This window comes from Macrobrachium nipponense, chromosome 32, assembly GCF_015104395.2.
Source record: "Macrobrachium nipponense isolate FS-2020 chromosome 32, ASM1510439v2, whole genome shotgun sequence".
In the NCBI taxonomy this organism is placed as follows: domain Eukaryota; kingdom Metazoa; phylum Arthropoda; class Malacostraca; order Decapoda; family Palaemonidae; genus Macrobrachium; species Macrobrachium nipponense.
In genome coordinates, this window is record NC_061094.1 from 60,161,553 (window position 1) to 60,175,938 (window position 14,386).

General features: G+C 34.2%; 1 protein-coding gene across 1 annotated transcript in view; it reads right to left on the bottom strand.

The window, feature by feature from the left end:
* Window positions 1-234: 234 nt before the first annotated feature.
* Window positions 235-14,386, bottom strand: part of LOC135207527 (proteasome activator complex subunit 4-like) — a 108,795-nt gene continuing 94,643 nt past the window's right edge. Inside the window, 15 exon segments of the mRNA XM_064239348.1 lie at window positions 235-2,624; window positions 2,730-2,936; window positions 3,669-3,885; window positions 4,089-4,244; window positions 4,958-5,641; window positions 6,088-6,219; window positions 7,220-7,454; window positions 7,865-7,979; window positions 9,452-9,647; window positions 10,336-10,437; window positions 10,906-11,045; window positions 11,808-11,937; window positions 12,310-12,500; window positions 12,841-13,031; window positions 13,853-13,982. Coding sequence (XP_064095418.1) covers window positions 2,490-2,624; window positions 2,730-2,936; window positions 3,669-3,885; window positions 4,089-4,244; window positions 4,958-5,641; window positions 6,088-6,219; window positions 7,220-7,454; window positions 7,865-7,979; window positions 9,452-9,647; window positions 10,336-10,437; window positions 10,906-11,045; window positions 11,808-11,937; window positions 12,310-12,500; window positions 12,841-13,031; window positions 13,853-13,982 — 2,961 coding nt within the window. The 3' untranslated portion in view covers window positions 235-2,489.

A 14,386-nucleotide genomic window follows, 5' to 3' on the forward strand; every position in this document is an offset into this window, starting at 1 on the left:
GGCAACTTGTCCCTCCAACCGGATTTTTAAAATCAAAATAATGTTAACCTCCTGTTCAGTAGCTGTTACTGTATCGACAATATACTCCAGCAAAACATATATATGTCGTAATTCGACTGCAGAGCATTGCAGCAATATTAGAATTATAATTCTCATTTGTTTAAGCTTGGCTTCCGTTTTTTCCAAATTTCATATCTATATTTCATAAAATTCCAGGTACAATAATACACAGGGCAAAAGCAAACGGTTTATACATAAAAAATTACTTACTCAAAGGAGTATACTATCCCTTTCTGGATATACATAATACTGCAGACAAAATCTTGAATGATATCTCCTCTGAGTGAGTCATTCATGATATCCAATATTCAAATGATCTTTTATTATTATCACATGTTAAAAAGTTTGAGCTTTCATAATCTCAATCACAATTAAGAAAACTGGTAGCTACCGAAATGTACAAAAAAGAAAAGATTATAGTGATGAACAGAGAACTGTTGATTCAAACAAAAACTGAGGAAAACAATGTTAGGAACACATTTCATTATGGTTTCTCAATTTTTGAAGTTGAGAATACCAAAAAAATATTAAGTTTTATTATAAAAATACAAGCATATGTATTTATGTAATATAGAAAAACAAAATTATAAAATGTGTAAAAGAAGAATCAATCTATACATAAAAGAAGCCACTAAATAAGTTCATTCCTACAAATATATGGGTTAACAATGCTTGAATAAATTATAACATGGTCTGTTCCTTATTGTACTATATCAATCTACATATCACAGTAGATAAAAATAGACAAATGCTTAGCTTTTCATTATAATCATTGATGATGCTAGACTTAAAAAATGGGATTTATTTCAACAAATTTCATTACTTCATAAAAAATTGCTTCTGTCAACAAGAGAGAATTTTGGTTGCAAAAGAAAAATTGGCATTTCCTACAGATAAATGAATAACCGTAACTTTAAAATAAGTAATTCCATCCTCCAGAAAAGCCTGAGGAATTTCAGAATAGTATCCAGGATAAGAAGGTTAATTTCAATTCCTTGCTCTTAGCAACTAGTATTTTCCACTGTTAAAATATATAAGGTGAATATGGTACAATCTTACACGATAAACCTTATAAGATAAACATTACCCAATACCAGTATTTTTCAAACAAGCCCAGCCCTTCCACATATAAAAAGACAAACAAAAGCCAGATATTTTGATAAGCAGGAGTTTTGTGTTTTTTTTAATAAGATTCCATACAACGATCAAGATACAAGTGTGGTCGAGAGGTTAGGGTCACTAAATCAATATTTTGGCTTACATCCACCATTTTCGCCTAAAGGAATTCATTTGAGAGAGCAACAAACTTCTGTATCAGATAATGCTTGGCTTAGGCTATCTTTTACCGTTGGAAAGAAAATGACTTGTCTGCCTTTTAAAGAAAAAAAATAATGGGATAAGTTGAGCATTGTAACAATTATTAACATGACCCTATTTCTGTCCTATAAATACAAGGTAGTATATTGTATAAATAAATAATATAACAGGTGGGGACACAACATATGCAATCAGGTATGTCACTACATGCTTAACCAGCTTTACCCTGAAAAAATAAAAAGCTGGTTAAAAATAAAATGCATAACCATTTAATTTGACATTATGGCACAACATCATTGTGTCCAAAATATTACCATTAACAGCAACGACCAGACTTTTTATTATTTCACGAAAATCTCTAAGTAAAGGGAAACATATAGTGTGAATGTATGCATATACGATTCAAATGTTGGTTTCTCCAAAATATACAAAAGGCAGCTCAAGTGACAATATTTGGACTTCAGCTCTTGTTGAATAACCCAGTGTGTTGAATGTCTATGGTTTTTTTGAGGTATACCGTTATGCAATTTGAAGGGCAGATAGCCATAAAGAAAAAGCTTATGAATTTCATAAATACCTGACATTTAGTCCACCATGAAGAGAAAGTGAATTCCTGTATTATAACAACCCAATCAAGTTGTGGCAGCTACTTTGCAGAACAAAATTTGAACATGAAAAAATATGCCAATATTTTCTGGGAGGAGGAAAAACTACTATAATCCCCAATAACATTAAGCAACAGAAAAGTAATTACGGCATTTCATAATTACAATGGGTATTCTGTTTCATAAGGATAACAAGAACTCACTGAATTTAACAAAGGAAATTTCACCGATACAATGGGTCATGGAAGTATTTTCACTCAGTAATTTTACAATTCTTATTCTTGCTTGAAACAACTGGAATTTATACATTTACTATACAGGTACTGAATTTAAAATGCTTAACAGAACTATACCCACAACACCAATATTTGTTGGTGGAAAAAAGAAAGCCAACCACTAAGAAAGACAAATAAATAGCATGATGGTAAAAGAACTGAAGCTAAGAGGATTATCAAATGCTTTTGTTAAAAGTTTAAGACCAGCCATTACTGGAAGTCAGAAGAAAACCTAGGCATAATATGATGGAGAAAGCAGAAGATCCGTTAATACAACTAACTGGTCCTCTGTGAATTTCTGCTTGTGGTCGCGCCAGTTGTCGTGATGCGTTCTCCTAAAATTACTTAGAGTTGTTTTTATGGTTGCCTGTAAGGAGCAAAGGGACAAAATTAATGAAAAAGAAGTGCCATTTTACCTATCTCTCAAATTAATATGAAACAAACCTTTCAAGAGTTTGTCAGACAAACTTACTGGTATCGGATGTGGATCGTTCAGATGTTCACTTAACGTGACCAAGACTTGAGGCAGCATGTCTGGCACATCATATGGGAAGGCACTAACATAAGCACACAGCCCTAAAACTGCAGCATGGAGCTCCAATACTTGTTGCGCTGTTAGTGGCGCCTTTCGTTTTCTCTTCCTCTTACGACCATTTTGTAACTTTGAAGTAAACTCATCCTATGAGAGTCAAAAATAGTTATTACAAAACTAAGTAGTACTGTACTATTACAGAGTACAACAGTTTAACCAACTTTAATTATCTATGCATAACTGAAAAAATTCAGCAATCAAAGCCTAATCAACAGAATTTTAATAGGAAGATATGGTGTTAGATTAATATTTTTACCAAAGCAGTTTAGTCTAATGAAAACTCATCTTACTGCATCTCAGACCAAACCTTTGTCAATATTCAAAAACTTGAATAATGTGGGCCATTCATCAACTATACAGGCGACAAAATTTTATGCACAAATATCAGATGAAACAAAATTACATGAATTTTCAAGTGACTAAATATTGGTAAATATTGCTCCACTTCAAATTGTAACATGGCTTATTAATTTACATTTCTAATTTTAAAGTTCAATACAACAGGTATTTCATCCGCAATATTTCATGCAAGGTATTTTGCTGTGGCCAGAATTAGTAGTGACGAGTTGTTCTCCTCTCTGGTATATACTTACTGTGCTGCAATTTTCATTCTAGTGTTTAACTAACGGTTTTTTTTATGATATTAAGATTATTTTCTACTATTAAGAATGGTGAATGTTGCTTCTGATCACAGACTGACAGGTATTTTTATTTTTAAAAAGGATAATTTTCTGAAGTGTGAGATGGGTATTTTACATAGATTAGTATTAAGAATGCATTCTTTGACACAGAAGTATAAAACACTAGATTTTGCCTTACCAAAAGTTTTTCTTCAGCCTGGATGAACTTGCAGTGAATTAATCCACTCAGTACTGTCGATGCCATTTGTTGTACTTCAAGTCGCACATCTGACAGAAGACCGACTACCAGCTCTTGTATTTTTGATGACGCCGACTCATGGTTCAATATGGTGAACATGTTTGTGAAAACGGCGACTTGGAGCAAGGATAATACTGCAGCACGAGCTCGCCACCAACTGGCACAAAGTAGAAAGTCATTACATATACAATAAGCTTCTTCACTTAAGGTGGTTATGTTCCAAAAGGGTACAAATACTGTACTGTTATTTTTATTGTAATATCACTTACTATACATTGGTACACTCAAGTGTTGGTGCAGTGTTTGGTACATAACTGAGACATACACAGACAGTATTTGAGACATAACTAACATAATTACCTGCTTTGCGAAACTTGGGAAACTGCTTCAAGAAAAGCTGGTATTCTCTCTGGAATTACAAGTCCTTGGCTCATTAATGCCAAAGCTGCCACACAATTATTCCGTAGTTCGGGATCATTATCCACACTTTCCAGCTGGCACAAATGTGGCAAAAACCTGCAGGTAGACCTATCTTGAGAAACTGGCATTTATCATTATGATGAAAGCTGTCTGAATTGACTTATAATGCACAATAAAACAAAAGTTAAAACTGGAACACAGAAAGTAGAATATATAAGGACATCAGAAGATTGTAGGCAGTATTTTGAAAATATTCTAAATGAAGAAAGTAACAAGGAAACTGAGGCCTTATATGAGTGAAACAAGAATATCAACGCAGCAAAGGTTAAGAGATAATGTGTCTAAGAAAAGATGTAAAATGACAGAGGCAGTATTCTGAAAATTTTTTTAATGAAGGAAAGGCACATGAACCAGAGAAAGTTAGAATAACAGAGAGGCAAATGGAGAACATACTAATTATAGCAGTTAAATGAACCATCTGGGTTATGAACTATAGATATACAAAAAGTACGACAGCTAGCTACTTGGACCTTTGGTTACCACATGGACATTAATTAGTATACTACCAGTAGGAGCAGTTGTTCATATTTGCAATGAGGTATCTGGGAGTTTCATGCAATGCACATGAAGTAGTTGTGCAAAAGTAATGAGTGTGAGGTGAAAAACATGGGTAAACCACATTTGAGTGAAAATGAGAAGGAAAATTTTTCTTAGATGAACCCAGCTGAACTATACTTTAATTGAATAACAGAATAAGTAACACAAAATTAAAGTTTGTCAAATTTCAATTCAAAACAACAAACCCTTACCTATACATATGAGGTGCGATGCCATTGTAACTTCTTCCCATCTGACCCACAAGCCAACGGCATACGGTGTTCATCAGTCTTATTGCAACTTTTCTTTCTTCTGTTCCAGATGCCACAATGAATCCATTAACAGGACTTTTTACATGATTGTCATGCACATTGTTTTTCAGAAGAACAGAATCAGATGACATAACTTCCATCGGTTCACAAATGACATCACTAGAAATATCACAGCTGTCACGCAATTTAATTTTGGCAGAGGGTCTAAAAACATCTTTACCTTCTCGTGTACTCATGAGACACGAAGGCTTCAGACTACCTATATTCACCAGCTGATGCATTTCAGAGAACTTTGCTGCCGCTTCCTCGTCCTTGTGCACAGCGTGAAGTACTTTGGTTATGCTATCACTGTCCCTCAAAGAGGCACTACTTAAACCTAAGATTGGTGGAACAGCTCCTTCACTGAACATAAGACTACCACTTGGAGAGAGTGAATAGTCATGCTGTAGAGCAGACATACTGGAACTCTCCATGTCAGAATCTTGGGCTGCTCCAGAACTAGTCTCCTGGATCAGGACTGACAATTGAGGAATTAAAAATTCTATAAACTTTGTTGAGTTTGGGTACCTAGAAGGGACTCCTCCAGGTATAACCAGGTCGAACATGAAGATGCCTGTTAAAACACTGAAAAAGAGATGCAGAACTGATTAATACAAAAACATTTGGAAGCTATATGCCAGCAACACTACTTTAACATACTTATTCTATTATACATCATACTGTGTATATATCAATTTTTGTACCTGACCCCTACTGTACTGCTGTCTGCCTTTTGATCAAAATCAATTGAACTTTAAGCTACAGTAACATCAAATTACATAAAATAAATTATTTCTAAATTATGCATCTTATGCTTCAAGGAACCACACAAGATTAAATCACAAAAATCCATACTTTTAATGAACTTTTACTTTTTCCATACCACTGAACAAACCCTAGCGATTCCAATGACGACTGCATTTGGTGGCAGAAAAATCATCCTAGATGCATACAACAACAAAGAATTTCATAAAGAGCAAAATTCCAAGGTAGCAAAACACACTGAGAAAAGCAAAAGCTCAGTTAATCACCTTCCCATTCTGTCTCGTATGCTCTTGTACGGATGAGACAGAGCAGGTCGCAGGTACTCTAAGAGCCTATGACACAATTCCGATACTCTCCATTCCTGCTGGCCGAGACCACCCATCAACATGTACATACGGCTGTCATGAATGAAATGAAACATTAAAGCAGGGAAATAAGGAATGGATTTATAAAGAAAAAAATACTATAAAACATATACAATGTTAAATAGCTCCAATTATTTCTATCTTTATAAAACTTCGTTGATTATTCAGTATTACTTTAAGTAGTAATGATACTTTTATTTCTATTCAAAATATAGTAACTTCTTTGACTCTTGCCAAATCATCTGCCATGGAAATTTTTCAAAAAATTTTTTTGTTTTTTGTAATATGAATTTTTCATTCACCATTCTTTTTTATAATGTTAACTGTATGATTAATAACAAAAATCAAATAAGAAATGCACATTTCATTGTGTAATCAAAAAATAAATTATTGTTAGGTGAACAAAAACTTCTGGAACAAGTTGCCAAACATTTTCCAGTGTCTGTACATGAAGTAATGTCGAATTAAACATTTTGTATTTATTGTAAAACACTATAGCTGACTTACTGAAAATTGATGGTATACACAGCCACTACATATTTGATAAAAGTGAATTTAGTGTAATCTTTAAAAAATACTGTCTTTTGTCCAAATTTGACAGTGTACAAAAGTGAACTAGTACAGATGTCTAAATGAGGGTTACATTCATGCCTACATAATACTTCACCATGATACAGCCCTTGTCATAAACATAGTTTAGTGCTGTACTGCATCATTTATATTTCCTTTAATAATTATAAAGTTTGTTTTTATCTTTTCAAAGAATTTACAGTGATAAGAAACTGACAAGACCACCTCTCGACCGAGTGTTAATATTTAGATTGCTGCCACTCCCAAGGGTGACTGTTACAAGTTTGTTTGTTTGTTTGTTTGTATGGTGTTTTAACGATGCATGGAACCACGTCGAGAGTGTACTTCTATCACCAGTGACTGTTACGGAATTTACTATTAATAAAAACACTAGCTTTATGAAAACCAATTTCACTAGTCATCTGGAATCTACACAATTCCTTTTACAGAAAAACAACACTACCTTGAAACGATGAAGGCACTTTCACCCGCCCTGAGAGGCTCCTCTAACAAAAGCTCCAGCAGAGGTGAAAGTCTGTTGGGATCTCTGTCTGCACTTGCTGTGGCCATACATGTACCCCAATCTTCAACTGTCTCCACCGTCACATTGGATATTCCTGTCTGAATGATTGGCTTCAGCATAGCCCACAGGGCTTGATGCTTAGCAAATGTCCAGTGCTTGCTACCCCGAATCATACCTACAAGATATCAAGATGTATGTCATGGAAGATGGATCAGAAATGAACCCATTCAGAACAAAATTTAATCATCTAATATTTGATTAGCTGTCATTTGCAGTCATGCAAATGTCAACACACAATTCTGATGACTGCAAGTGATGCCAGCTACAACATTAAAATTAAAACTGAGCATAATTTTATAGTATCTACTTTCAAAGTACACATATCTTTCAAAATTTAAAACTCTGACCCCTTCAGACTGTAACCCAAACAAAGCCTTCAGTTTCACTCAACCCCCAAAAGAGATTGTCGTTCAGCAATGATCTATATGATTTACTGGTTAGAACATTTTCTCCTATACATCAAATACTTAAAATCTTTTGTAACAAAGTAATGGCTATGGAAAATAAACAGATACCTATACTAACCCGTAATTATTTCAGTGGCGCACCTCTGACTACTTTTGTGCGTCTCCGCCACAAGTTTTCTAATGTGGCTTTCAAATGGCTTCAAAAATGTGTCCCCAAAATTTCTGAAGAGCCCCTGAAAATGGGACAACAACAAATGCATTAGTAACTAATAACTTCTTATATTATGTCTATGACAGATGCAAATTATTTTACAACACAACTGTCGGCAAAATATATCCTTAATTTCCCCTATCTGTTTGCAGAGGCCCCACCGCCTGTGCCTGCAAAAACAATCAACTCAAACATTCATATACGTTTTAGTTTTGGCAAATTGCAAAACAAGCTATATTGCATTAACAATAACTAAAGTGCGTGTTCTTAACAGTTGCCACTTGCAAGATAATTCTGAGCATATAAAAATTCTTGTCAGTACATTTTAACATTTTAATAGCTTATATAAAACCACTAATTAACAATTATGGAAAAATTTTAATAACCTATAAAAAATGAAAAATTTCCTAAGACAATTTCTATTTTTCATAGCTACAAACCTGAGGTCTTAACAATAGGAGAATTTCTAGTACCCAGCTGGATCCGGTTAAAAAGCAGATGAAAGCAAGGTATCTTGTGATATCTGGCAACGCATGCATAGATTGGGTGAAGTGTGTTCAAGGACCACGCACCTACGCCACTGCGTCAGTCTTTCCCAACTCAAGATGTCTTAACAAACAGACGGGCGGCTAGAGGCGGGCAGTATAATGTTAAGACCTCAGGTTTGTAGCTACAAAATATACAAATTGTCTAAAAAAAAATTTGTCATTTGTTCATACGCAAACAAACCTTCAGTCTTAACAATAGGATAGACTCATACTTGGAGGGAGGTACAAGACATCCTAAACCAGCAGGGGCCTACCCACCAGTCCAGCTTCCAAAAGAAATTACTTCTGGAGAGGGACTGAAGCCCGTTGAGAAGCTAGATAAATTGATTTATAACCACTCAGACCCTGAGTGACGTACAATGATATATGGGAGAATCATTGTATAGGGAAACAAAGAGAAACTTTGACTGTCCAATAGCAAACCAATACACAAGGGTTTCTACGACTCTCAACTCCTCCTTGTAAAGGAGTGGAGCATATGCTACCGAACAGGGTTTGATATTTGTATATTAAGCGACCACACTATCAGTATGACTACCTTACTCACCTGTACCAGACCAGTCCTGCTACACGTGATGTGGGGATTGGTCGCCACGGAAGCCAAAAAATGAGAACACGGAAAACCTGGAATTCCAGGGCATACACGTTGACAAGGGCGAGAAGGAGCAGAAGCAGCCATGTCAGCCACAGCCACACACACACACACACACAAACAAACGAAACAGGCAATGAACCAGGTAAAGGCCGAGAGGTGTCAAAGACTGATGCATGAGTTGCCAGATATCACAAGATTCCTTGCTTTCATCTGTTTTTTAATCGGATCCAGCTGGCGGCTAGAAATTATCCTATTGTTAAGACCAAAGGTTTGTTCGCGTATGAACAAACAGCTAATTAACAATTATCTCTTGAATTTAACCCTTTCTACAGCAATGTAAAACACACACACCTTAAATACCCAATAACGACGATTGTTAAAGCTATCACGTTCTTTGTTCTCCTCTAAAGACAGAAAGGATACCAGCTTGTCAACACAGCACTCAGATGTGAAGAAATCATAGATTACACGTTCCTCCTCTTTCAGGTCTTCCCTTTTTCTATCCAGAGGAGGCTGCTTGGATGGAGGGGCATAGACCATCATCTCTCTGAAGAAAGGAAAACAAACTTTCCTCAGTCATCTAATTTGCAACTATTTAAGTTTTAAAGAAAATGTAATCTTGACTGAGAAATAAATGACACAAACGTAATCATTTCAAGTCATTTTGTACTTGTAATCTTTACTGATAAATCAACAACACTGAAAATAATTTACAAGATTTACATCAACCTATGAGGTTGTCCAGACCAGAATTCCCAACAAACTTGATACTCAAAAAGAATTTTTGTGACTGGACTACATTTGAGCCTGAAAGGAATTCTGTTAAAAGCTGATATTGTTCTATGGCAATTACTTTACAAAAAAAGCATTCAAAATCTATTATGTACTAATTTAAAAAAAAAAAAAAAAAAAACATTGAAAATATGCTAAGAATGACTTACGTCCCATGGAATCATGTGTATTACAAGTATTCTATATAAATTTCTACCTCATACTCAGTTTATCTTTGTGTGGCTTATTGAACGATATTCTTTATTATTAATTTGTGGAGACACCTGAAGTAGAGAACTCTCAACCACCTGGCAAATAATGTTTATCGTTTGCAGACACACTACACTAGAAGGGATTTAAAAGGCACTTTTGTACAGTACTGTATATACTTGTACAAGAATCATGATCTACAGCATTTATCATAAACCTAAGACAACGAATTTCAAGTCCTCCAAGAGCCATACCTAGGCCACGTATACCATCCAAGGTAAGTCTTCTCAACATAACGCGACTCCTCCCATTGCTCTTCAGTTTCAATCTTCTTACTGCTATCATACTGCAACCACCTGTAAAAGAAAAGTTTTTATTTCAGCTACACCATCTTTCCACAGACTAACAATTGTCATAACCTTTGTACAAGATAAACTGTCGGCTATTTTATTTGCTAACATTTGAAACTGCTAAGCTAAACATCAGAAAATAATTATTTTAGATTTATGAAAATCAGTTATAAAGCCACACACTGGATTACCACTTTCAGTAACTGTGTTTCAACCATTGAAAAGACTAAACAGAAACATATAAAAGAAGCAATAAAGTCTCACGAACAATAAAAAAATTACCAACAGTATATCCTTAACAACCAGTTATTCAATGTTAAGTTAAATTTTACACTATAATCATGTAATTCTAGGCATTTCAACTATTATAGGTAAACAACATCAACTGGCTGTTTATAAACAACACAGGATGAAAAGTCTGCACTTAACCAATCCATAATACATTTCTGATGCCAAGTTAAATTTATCACTTACTCATTGTCGGGTCTTGAATCTCCCGGGGGTATTTTTTTAGGAACTGGTTTGGAACCATCCATGCTGAAAGGGTCTACTTCTATTTTCACATGCTTTCTCTTTTGATTTTTCAAAATCCATGGCATGTAGAACAGACAAGTCTGAAAAGAAAATTTATGTAATGACTTTCTATTACATATAAATACTCCAAAAGAAAATGATAATGTACTAACACTATAATTCCAAGCCTTGGTTAAATTTCACAGATCAGATTTTAGACATTTTCATATACAATGCATACACAGAGGAAAGTACCCTACTATAACTGACTAAAATAAAATCACAACACTTTGGTGAAACAAAAATTATAACCCTATACTCTTAATTACAAACAATAAGAATACATATACTTATTGTCAAGAGATTATTTGCACCGACAGGCCAAGAATTGTTTTGCCAATATATATTGGTAATTTTCTCCTCTAAGAGCTTTTCTACACTTATAAGTTTTCTAAAAACCTTTGCCACACCACCTTAATGGGTTTTCTCTGGATCCATGCATTTTCTTATTAATAGTTTTCTTAAATAAGGTGACTTAATGGTTTCATTAAAATAACTTTAAGTACAGGGCCTTATAGATTAATATGATATGTATTGACTTTATCCATACTAAACATCCATGTAAAAATTCAAATTAATTATAATCCCTTTATACTGTTCTCTTTTCCTAGCTTTGCAAATACTGCTCCTGTCCTTATACATCTCTTTTAGAATTTAGCTTTGCTATTGCATATACTGTAATTTATTGTATAATTTTACTTTTATATTAGATGATACAGTAACACCACTGAAGTTAAACTCCTCTGATGCACCGGGATTGAAAGAGGATGGTTTTTTTAACATTAAAAGTCATACACACTGACCTCTCTTATTCGAATATTATCATGGATTAAGTTTGTGGTTATTGCTCGAACACCAGGGGCTGGATAGGTCACATCTGGACGGATGAGACAGCCCAAAAGATTGAGAGTCAAGTTGTGGCAACGCCAATGCCTGGAACAAGAGGAAAGGAATTCTTCATTATCAATTCGTGTTTCAAAAGGCTAATACAACTGCAAATTTAACCCTCTGAATGCCACAAACAAATGCAATACTGTACATAACATTGTTCAACTCAAATAAAACTCAGCAAAATAATAAGAACATGAAAGATTAGACCTCAAATTGAGGACACTGTAAATAACTTGCAAAAATATTAACTTCTTTATTTCTTATTCATGAAAAGGTTGCTATATGTTGTGATCTAACCTATCCATGGTCATCACTTTCCATGAGAAAAATACTAAATCTAATCACCTGCCAACATACAAAACCCAACATTTAAAAAAATTTATTGAAAAAATGGAAAAGTACAAACATACTTACAGCGTGCCAGAATCTAGAAGTTTGAACAATTTTTCAATTAGGTTATTGTACATGAAATAATTATTGCTGCCAATCTTAGCCAAATGCTGGCATGCTGCATCAATTGCCTCCTGACCAACAGAAGAGTCAGTGGGGTTTGGGTTCTCTGATGCAAGCACAGATTTAGCTGCCGATATGGCACCATCTGAAACCTGAGGGAAAAATATAAATATGCGACTGCTTAAGCATTCTTGGAAAGTTTAATTCTCATCACATATGTCTTTGCACTATAATTACTCCATGCCAGATTTCAAGATTGGTAGTATGATACAATAATAATAATAATTGGAGTATGATACAATAGTAAAAATAATTAAAAAATAATAATATTGATGATAACATTATGCAGCATTTGATCAGAATAGTCTTCTTTTCATCAACATGTAGCTGATATATTAAGTTTCCTTCGGTCATATTACTCAAACATGAATTAGTCAGTACACTAAAAATAAAAAAATAAGAAAATAAAATTTCCAATAAATATAAACTAACCTTATGATAAATGGCAAAAAGCTCCATGTAATAATATACGGAGTCCGAGATTGCATTCATTAATTTGATAATTGAAGGTTTTTCAGAGTGTTTAGCAGAAATGACTGCAGGCCACAACATATTGAGACTCTCCCAGTCCCTACGGACCATCAGAGATTTATTTTGTTTGCCCAAAAGAACATACAAACTTCCTGAAAAGATCAGATTAATCAGGTTACATCAATAAGCAGTATACTGTACTTTGCATAATGCTAGACTAACCGTAAGAAATACACATTCATGGATCAACACATTCTAAAAGATGATTTCCATTCTACTGGAAATACATTTCAATTACATTACATAATTTTGGATGGTGTGTTTCTTAATATTCAAAATAATAATCAAATGCACTAAATTTGAGAATCTTAAAACACACAATGTCATGAACTGCAGAAGTGACTCTTCCTCAATTTCAACAAGAACCTAATTTCTTGGGAACACAAGAACTGACTGCAACCAAGTACAAAAAAATCATACAAGGGTTTGTTCCTCAATAAATACCGGACATTAACAACATTTAAATAAAGAAGACCATATTACTTCAAAGAGGCACCGTCTAAAAAAAAAAATTAACAATGCCATAATCAAATGGTTTTATTTAACCTGTAATTGTTTATTTTATAAAACTTGGTTCTAGACAATGCCTAACAAACACTAGCAGGAGTCTTTATTGTTTGATCTGGTCATTATAAATGCAGCTTTGGCAGTTTGTCCCACTGGTCAGCAGCTCCAGCCCCAAAGGTTTGGTCTTCTTTCATCTAAATTACCTACTTCTGTACAATGTGTACACAGTACCACCTTTCATCCATTTTTTGTTGGATCGATAAAACACTATACTATAAGTAATTCAAAAGTTTAGGCTGACAGTTTAAACTATAGCTGAAATATTTAGGTATACATAAACACAACTGCCTATACTTTTATTAAATAAAATTTATACTTTTATTAAATAAAATAAGTCCAAACTCACCTTTGAACTGCTCATGATTTTCTGTAGGATCAACATTGAGGTATGTTATGAGATGTGGCAGGACAATTTTGTACGAATAAGGGAAATACTGGAATACTTGACTAAGAACACTCTGTGCTTTACTACGAACCTGAAAAATAAATTACATTACCTCAGTCACTACATGACAGATAATTATAACAATAAACTTGGAATATATCAGTATTTAAATTGCTTTCCAGTCTATTATCATCTGCACCATCATCTCCAATGCTCCAGGATGCAAAAAGCTGCTCCAAAATTCTGCAGAAATTTAACACAAGAAAAAATACACTATCGTTTTCTACAGTGCACTGACAGACCACAAGAGGGAGCCATTAATTTATTTAGGTTTCATTTCAGAGCTGTCACAGATTATGCATGATAATACTTGCATTCTTATAAAAAAATTATTACAGATAAGCCTGAAGCTAAAACAATAAATGGAAACTTAAGGATGTGGGGAAAAAGACTGTATTTCCTTTCAACAAAAGCCAATGTAGATTGCTAACCTAG